Source organism: Rattus norvegicus, chromosome 2 (assembly GCF_036323735.1).
Source record: "Rattus norvegicus strain BN/NHsdMcwi chromosome 2, GRCr8, whole genome shotgun sequence".
Classification (NCBI taxonomy): Eukaryota; Metazoa; Chordata; class Mammalia; order Rodentia; family Muridae; genus Rattus; species Rattus norvegicus.
The window spans coordinates 100,293,987-100,302,663 of NC_086020.1; the positions used below are offsets into that span (position 1 = coordinate 100,293,987).

General features: G+C 31.9%; 1 protein-coding gene across 2 annotated transcripts in view; it reads left to right on the forward strand.

Annotated features, from left to right (window-relative positions):
- The window catches only part of Ythdf3 (YTH N6-methyladenosine RNA binding protein F3), a 33,955-nt gene extending 27,045 nt beyond the window's left edge, over nucleotides 1–6,910 (forward strand). The window contains 1 exon segment of one of the 2 annotated variants that reach the window (NM_001108546.1): nucleotides 3,790–5,962. In NM_001108546.1, coding sequence (NP_001102016.1) covers nucleotides 3,790–3,813 — 24 coding nt within the window. In that variant the 3' untranslated portion in view covers nucleotides 3,814–5,962. 2 annotated transcript variants of the gene reach the window in all.
- The last annotated feature ends 1,767 nt before the right edge of the window (nucleotides 6,911–8,677 follow it).

Here is an 8,677-nt window from a genome sequence, read left to right on the forward strand (position 1 = left end):
AGACAGTAGCAACATAAGGAAGCAGTGTATATCTAGGTAGAATTAAAGCTTCTGTAGCTTATATTTATAGAAGTGACACCCTATTTCTGTTTTCTGTTCTGTTGACTAAAAGGAGTAGTCATTGGGTTTGATCCACACTTAAGGGAGAAATTAATAGCACAAAACTCTTTAATATAGAACACTGAAATCTATTTCTAAAGCTACTTTGCTCAGTGGTTAAGAGCACTGACTCTTCCAGAGGTCCTGAGTTCAAATCCTAGCAACCACATGGTGGCTCACAACCATCTGTAATGAGATCTGATGCCCTTTTCTGGTGCGTCTGAAGACAGGTACAGTGTACTTATATGTAATAAATAAGTAAAACTTTATAAAAAAAAAGCTACTTGTTATAATTGCTTTAAATCTTTTTCACAAGTGAACCATATGGTTAAATCAAATCATGGTACCTGATTTGATTTATGATTTTTCTGAACATTTTTAAAATAATTATTAGGTATTCATTTTGATTTGGAACCTGAAAGAAATATTAAAGTCTGTCTGTCTGTCTATATCTATCTATCTATCTATCTATCTATCTATCTATCTATCTATCTATCTATCTATCTACCTACCTACCTATCTATCTATCTATCTATCTATCTATCTATCTATCTATCTATCTATCTATCTTTCTATCTATCTGTGGCTAAAGATGGTTCACTGGATAAGAACACAGGGTGCTCTTTCAGAGGATTCAGATTCTCAACACCCAAATGGTGGTTCATAACCATCTGCAACTTCAGTTCCAGGATGTCCAACATCCTCTTCTAGCTTCTGTGAGTTTATCAGATATCCATGTGGTACACAGACCACATGCAAATAAAACACCAATTTTTGTAAAGAAAAAAATTTGTGAAGAACAGTTTTGTTCAAAAGTATAAAGTCATGGTAAGTTTCTCAGATTTTGGGTGATGTGTTGAGAGAGATGTTTAGAACAATAGAACCAGGTACTCTAGTAGTCTACAGTAGATGAAATTTGGGAAGAGTATAGAAATTGAAGTTTGAAAAATGTATCCATACATTTGTAAAAATGTTCAAGTAGCAGACATCCTTGAACAACCTGTGGTTTATTTGTTCTTTTTTAAAGAACAAACTAAGAGAATTTCATTGAAAAAGTATCTTAGCATAGGGATTAAATTTTGCTATGTTAAAGTGTAATAAAGACATATTAAAGTATCATTTTAGAAATACTCTAGCCATTTTGTGTGTGTGTGTGTGTGTGTGTGTGTGTGTGTGTGTGTGTTTACTTTTGAGACTTGAAGTGAAGCTTATGCCAGCTTCAGACTTGTTTTGTAGCCCAGATTGGCCTTGTATCCTCCATTGTCTATCTGTAGCCTCTAATGGATGAAAGAACTGGGTGTGGGGTGGAGTGGAGTGGAGTGGCACATACCTGAAATCCTAGCATCAGAGAGGGTACACACAATGGCTACAATCTCGCTAAAATGATACTTTAATATTCTTTCATTTAGTGTTTTTTCCATTTTACTAGTATAAGTAAAATTCCCCTTTTAATGTCTATAGCAATATTATTATATGTTAATAGTATACTATAATTATCCTGTATAATAATATATGTAATAATGTATAAGTATTATTTACTAGATGCTCAGAGGGGAAAAAAAGTCCCCACCAAATATTTAATTTCTGATTGAAATTGACTTACTGGGTCCTGGCAGGAAAATTTCAATTTACTAAGAGAAATTTCCAGTCTATTCTCTTACACATTTGAACATTTGTTGATTGCTTTTTAGAATTCTACTAACAGACACAGTATATTTGAGTCAACTCACTTCACCTTGCATATTTGAATGTTTGATGTTCTTAAACATGTATTTGCTATGTTTATTCATCAGGTAAATATTGAATGAAAGGTTACCAGTAGCTGCTAAATATATCTTTACTGTGTAGAGAACACAGTATCTGTGTCCTATTAGGAGAGTATTCTAGTTATCATTGTCTTGTTAAATTCATTTGTAAGTATTTTTGCATGTTTTTATAAGTGGGGTTTAAATGTTGAGTTTATTTATTTATTTTTGATTTATTTTATTTATATGACTACACTGTAGCTGTCTTCAGATACACCAGAAGAGGGCATCGGATCCCATTACAGATGGTTGTGAACCACCATGTGGTTGCTGGGAATTGAACTCAGGACCTCAGGAAGAGCAGTCAGTGCTCTTAACCGCTGAGCCATCTCTCCAGCCCCCAGTTTATTTTAATTGCTTACTGTTAGCTTATGTTTTTTTATTCACTGATATTCCCAGATTCATGCATTAGTTGTGTTTGCACGTGCATACACTTGCATGTGCATGTGGATGCCAGAAGTTGATGTCAGATGTCTTCCTTTATTCTGTACATTGTTTTTGGGAGAAACTTCCTTCCTTATTCTGTAACACACACACACACACACACACACACACACACACACACACACACACACACACACACACACACACAGATTGTTTTAAAAGTCTTGCAACCCTGGACTGTCGTTATGAGACTTGTATTCTGGGTTCCTGTGTGATCGATCATCTAACGTAATTTCAGTTTTCTGTGCTTTTTATGTTTGTTTGATGTGCTTATCTGTTTTACTAAGGAAAGCATGCTACATTTTCCTATTATGACTGTTATCTATTTCTTATAAGTTTACTTAGTATAAAATTGCTTTTAAAAACTTGAGTGTACCACTTATACTTTTTTAAATGACCACGTCTGTCTGTAGCACTAGCTTTCATCTCTGACTGTTAACCATTTTGTCTGACATTTATTGTCTTGTTTGTTATTTTAACTTTTCTTTGTCCTTGTCCTTTGGGTTTATTTCTCATAAACATATAATGCAAGATTTAAAGAATTCTTACAGATTTAATATTTCTGGATCAGTATACATTTCTGTTGACTCGTGTTATAAAAATATAAATAATTTATTTTTATACTTATTTTCTAAAATGTTTTACTCTTCTTATATCTTAGACTAAATGAGTTTCCTTTTTTTTCCTTCTATAGTTTTCCTTGCTATCTCCTTTTCTGTCCTTTCAACTGAAAATTCTGCTTTACAAAGAGATGCATTAAGTATATAATCTGTGTATTTTAGTGATTCTATCTATAAAAGTTGATTATAGTTCAAACTGAAACATCCAATTTATAAACAAAAGTTATTCCTAATTGATAACTTTTCATACCTTTCTGTCTAAAGTAGCTTTAGGTAGTTTACCCCTCTACTTTCTATTCTCCTTATTCCCTGTTCCTCTTCTCCCCTAATATGGCAAAGAACTTCTTGAGAGACAGTCTTTAGGCCTCTTTTATTCTTGATGTGAAAAGTTATGATATACTGAATGTGAGAATAAGTAGAAGACTTTTTAATCAAAGTCATTTCAAATTAGTACTGAACTCTTGAATAAATACTGACTTAATATACCTTTAATTTAATGCAATTTAATTTAATGATTTGATATACCACACATCTAAACTTCACTGCAGGGACTCAAAAACAAAACAAAGAACAAACAAAATACCAAATACATAATGTTCTCACCTTAAATCGTGTAGGATGTAAAGAAGATAGTGTATCTTGAAATAGGCCTTTGTTTATGAAGTAATTTAAGAGTTAGATATAGATATAGATATATATATAGCGAGATAATAATTAGTATTTGAAGAGCTGTATCTAGAGATGATTTACATTATATGTGCCTTAGTTAAAATCACTACATATTGATTGTATTTTGTTATAATATTTATTTTTTTTTTCAGGAGAGAAATAGAAACAAGCAATAACCACCGTGTGGAGATGTCCTATTAAAATGACAACACTAATGATGTAGACTCTGGAAATGCCTAATAAGTCAAAGAAGACGTTATTAAAGCTTTTTGTTTTCTGCTTAAGGTGACATCTTTGAACCCTTTTAACACAAAATTGACTCTTCTTGTAATGGTTTTCATCAGCGCATCTGCCCTTATTCTCTCACCAAACACACTTGAGAACTGTAACTTCATCAAGCACTTTGTGTCCTGAAGCTTTTACCAGTACCTGCTGTCTTTTGTAATTATGCATCCTAGCTAAGGCACAGAAGACTGAATGAATTGCAAGGATTCATTAACTCTTTGAATTTGTTAAGTACTAACAGTTAACCAATAGAAGTGGTTCAATGATGTAAGAGTCTCACTGCTTCAATCTTTTCATTGTTGTAGTTTTTAAATTGTCAATTTTTAGCTATTTGACAGATTAAAAACAAAATAATCATGCCATATTTAGTCCTGGAGTTCAAGTCTGAATGTTTATGTGAAAAATTATTGTAGCAAACTTTTAATATGGCAAAGCAACCTTATGCTCTATTTTAGCCAAACAATACATAATCTAAAATTATATATTAGAACATTTCCCTTGTCTTCAAACTACTTGATGTAACAAAATATTGATATGCAGCTTGGTGAATCTCACCAATTAATGCACCCCCTCCTTTCCAATTATATGTACACTGAGAATATGGGTTGGTTTGAGGGATTATTTTGTTTCTACCACTTAATGAATCTCAACATTTTGAGTAAATGTACCTCAGTCTAATCAGACTTTTTATGACCTTTATAACTACATTTAAAACCCTTAAATTCTATTTCTGGGTGTTTGCGAGCCTGATTGCTATCATGAAGTAAAAATTTATTACTCTAGGTATTCACTAGATAAATAAAGATAGTTCTTGTTTAGTAAGCATATACTGTTTCTCAACTCTTCTCCAGCTTTTGCAGTGTACTGGCATCCTTAAAATACTTTGAAAATATGGCCTTGATCCATGAATTAAATCAGTATCTAAGTGAATGTGTTGACGTTTTATTGATGAGATCTATATACATGGGAATACAGTATATATCTGGGTATTCTTATAGATAATCTTTTTAACATCCTATTTTTTTCATTAATTACATATCAATATTAATTTTGTATCTTGAAACAAATTGATTTTGTATAATTGAATGTGTTGTGCATCTGTATTTGATTTGATGGCATAAGGTTATGAAAATAATGTCCTTCCCCTTATAATACTGTTTTGAAAGGAGAAAGCTATGTAGAATGATATGTTAAGGGTGAAAATAGCAATACAGTAGATTTGAATGTCCTTATGATCTGCATTAGTTCATTTATGTTTACATCGTGTTTAGAGATATTATCATTTGCTCTTGTCTTTGCTCACTTCAATTCAAAAGCTTCGTGACTGATATTTCTTTGAAACTTTGATTTATATAATTTTTATACAATGTCTTAGAATGTACAAATATTGTATTTTTTTATTAAAATACAGTATTTGTAGATGACCATAGCTACTTCACAATTACTTGTTAGTCCCAGTGTAGTTATGTCAGTGTTTACTGAAGGGAACACAAAAATATTAATGGTTTATTACAGAATGAAAACTTTCTTAAAGGAAGATTGCACCTATTTTACCTTTTTGAGACTAAGCCATGAAATCTTGTAATATGTCTCTTATCTATTTATAATGAAAGTTGGCATTTGGGTATAGTCAGCACAGCAATGTTCTATATCCTTAAGATTGTATAAGTAGGACATTTTAAAGATGACACATGTCATTCTGGAACTCCTACTAGAGAAAACTGTAAAAGGGTGACCTTGTAGGAAGGAGCTGAGTCCTCCCCCTGAGGTTCTCTTTTTCTTGGTGCTTTATTAGCAACTCTGGATATTTTTATAAAACTAGTTACATTATAAACTAATTCAGTCTTGTTTAATTTACATTAGGTTTTATGTAAGAAATGTCATTGAAATACCCAATGAGCAGGCTGATTGCAGTAGACTCAGACAGGGCCAGTGAATCTCAGCTGAGAGTCTATTCGTGGTGAGGAGAACATCCCAGTGCCTTTAACCTGAATTTCTAATCTTATGTGAAATGGGTGCAGCATTCCTTTGGACAAAAGCTTCCACTTGGTAATTTTGTTTTTCTCACTTTAAGTATTCCCCAAAGCACCAACTTTCTCTTCCTTCTTGGTCAGTCAGTATATTGTAAGATTATTTTCCATTAAATGAAATCATTACAGGTTGTCTTTAAAGTACAACCAACAGAATGTTTCTTAACTGCGGGGACCAAAAGGGAGAGACTCTGAGCTCTACAAGAGTATATATATAATAAAATGTTTGAATAATATTAAATTAAGACATTATTGGTCCTGTGATTTCTTGCTCAGTGTTTTTCCAATTTGTCATTTGAATGATTCTTACTAAAGTTATTTTATGTGGGTATTTTATTTTTAATGGTATTATAGTTTGTATATTTAACAGTAAGGGGGAAAGTAACCAAAATTAGTATTCTTTCACTATACATATTGGTACTTGAAATTTCCTTTAAAAAAATCAACAAAAAACTCAACCTTTTAGTGCTTAATTCCTCATTTTAACCTGTGATCTTTCTAATTGAAAAGCTGTGTTATTTTTTGAGTACCATGCATGTGGGGTTAAGCTGATGTTTAAACAGTTTGCAGTAAAAAAAAAAAAAAACAAAAAAACAAAAAAAAAAAAACAAAAAAAAAACTTAATCAGCTTAAGTCAATCATTTCAAGTGCGTTCTGCATCCTTTAAAGTAAGTTTGTGAGATTTTAAGAGAATTGTGTTTTCATTAAATTTTGTGTATTTTTTGTTATGCCATGTAAATTCCCTTTTTCTTATGATTAAAGGAAGGGTATGATAATATAATTAGTTCATTTACATTCACGTGTAGCAGTTACATGAGAATTTAAATTTTATCGTGTTTGGGTTTGTTCATTCCTGTGAATGATGGTACAGTAGGTGAGATTTTTTTGTTATGGTACCGAACTCATCATTTGGTCCTCTTTAATCTCTGAGGGTTTCAATAAAAATCGTTCACTCTAATTTGTGTTCTTTCCTTTTTAGCTATCTTTATAAATATATGCTGCCTGCCAGAAAATAACTTTTGCCTATTACCTATTTTCCTGATTGACAAATGCATGTAACTTTCTCATTTTAGTCAGCTATTTAAATTATGTGAATTAAAGACAGGGAGGAAAGGATTACTTGTCTCATCAGCCTGTTTACTTACATGTTCTTAATACTTAAGACAGAGAAGCCTTTTTATTTTATTATTATTATTATTATTATTTTTTTAATGTAGTAGGCAGAAGTAGTGGTTCCAGCTGCCTAGAACCTATATTTTGGCTCCAAGGAATGTTTTTCTAACAAATTTTATATATTATTTTTTAGAATTTATAGAATTATATGATAGGGTCATGGTAATTCTGGATGGTATGTTGATCATTAACTTAGCTCTCTATAAAGCATTTGTTCAGATGAGAAAACTAAAAATTTAATTTTGTGTTCTCAAAACTATTTGTGTGAATACAAAAATCACTCATGTCAGACGCCCATGGCAGCTGCAGTAGCATCAGGCACTTTTTGATAATCTCCCCAAGAGAATGTTTGTTATCAGTGTACATAGAATTGAGAACAGTCATTATTCACCTATAGTTGGAACCTGATTACTCTTCACTGATCTTGCTTCTTGCTTCTTGATTTTGTGATTCTGTTCTAGGAACTAAGATATTGTTACAGTTAGAAGCTAATGCTTCCAGGTGGCTATCTTTGCTTTATACTTACATTAGTGCCTAACTAAGTATGGAATCTCAGGAGGGTAGTAGATTTATCTTCCTGCTAAAATGATAAACAGAATTCTTGTGTTCCTATTCATAGTGGTGGTAGGTTAAGTACAACTTATTCGTAAGTAGTATACCAAACCAGAATAAATTTAATTTTAGTTATCTATGTAATAATATTGGAGCTAAGTGTTAGTGAAAAATTATTTTCATGAAAACCTGTTATTGTCATCTTACTTTGTCCTCCAAAGAACATATATTTGAAGATTCCATATATTAAACTTTGATTTTTAACATACTGTACATTTTGAGATTCAGAATAGAATTTAGAATTGCATCTAGGTGGTATAGAAATAAGACATTTGAATTACATCCCACTGATAGGGTGGAAGTGAGCCTGTCTCTGTTGTTGCCATCAAATAGAACACAGCCAAGAGAGTGCATTTCTGAGATTTTGTAACCCGGTTAATTTAGTTAATACTCTACAGACTATAGTGACTAGCAGTGTCAAATGTTTTTTTCTTTGAAAGTAGTTTGACTGCATATGTAATTTTTGTGTTGTATTCAAAGTAGTGAACATCTGTCCCAAAGACATCCAAATTTTTTGCCTTCTGCCATTTTAAAATATCTTTCTATTCTTCATAAATCAGATTAGAACTGTTTACAGAAAATCTGGAAAGACAGTAGCCAAAGTTCCATCTCTCATAGTTATTAATAACTTAGAAATTAATCAGTTTTGCAGAAAATCTGAAAAGACAGATAAGCCAGTGATCTTATTTGTTTTGTACCCATCTCCCACCGTGCCTGATAACCTAGAAATTAATGTGTATGGATTCTTTAAAGGTAAACTGTATATATTAATTTTTTAGTTTTTACCTAATGTTCCTTTGTCAGGCTCTCATCAAGAATACCGTGGCACTTCTAGCTTTCATGTCTCCTTGGTTGAAATTGTTTTTGGGGCTTCTGTTTGATGATGATAGAGTGTAGAATGTTCCTGTTTTGAAATCTGGCTGGTAATTCTCCTTTGTTT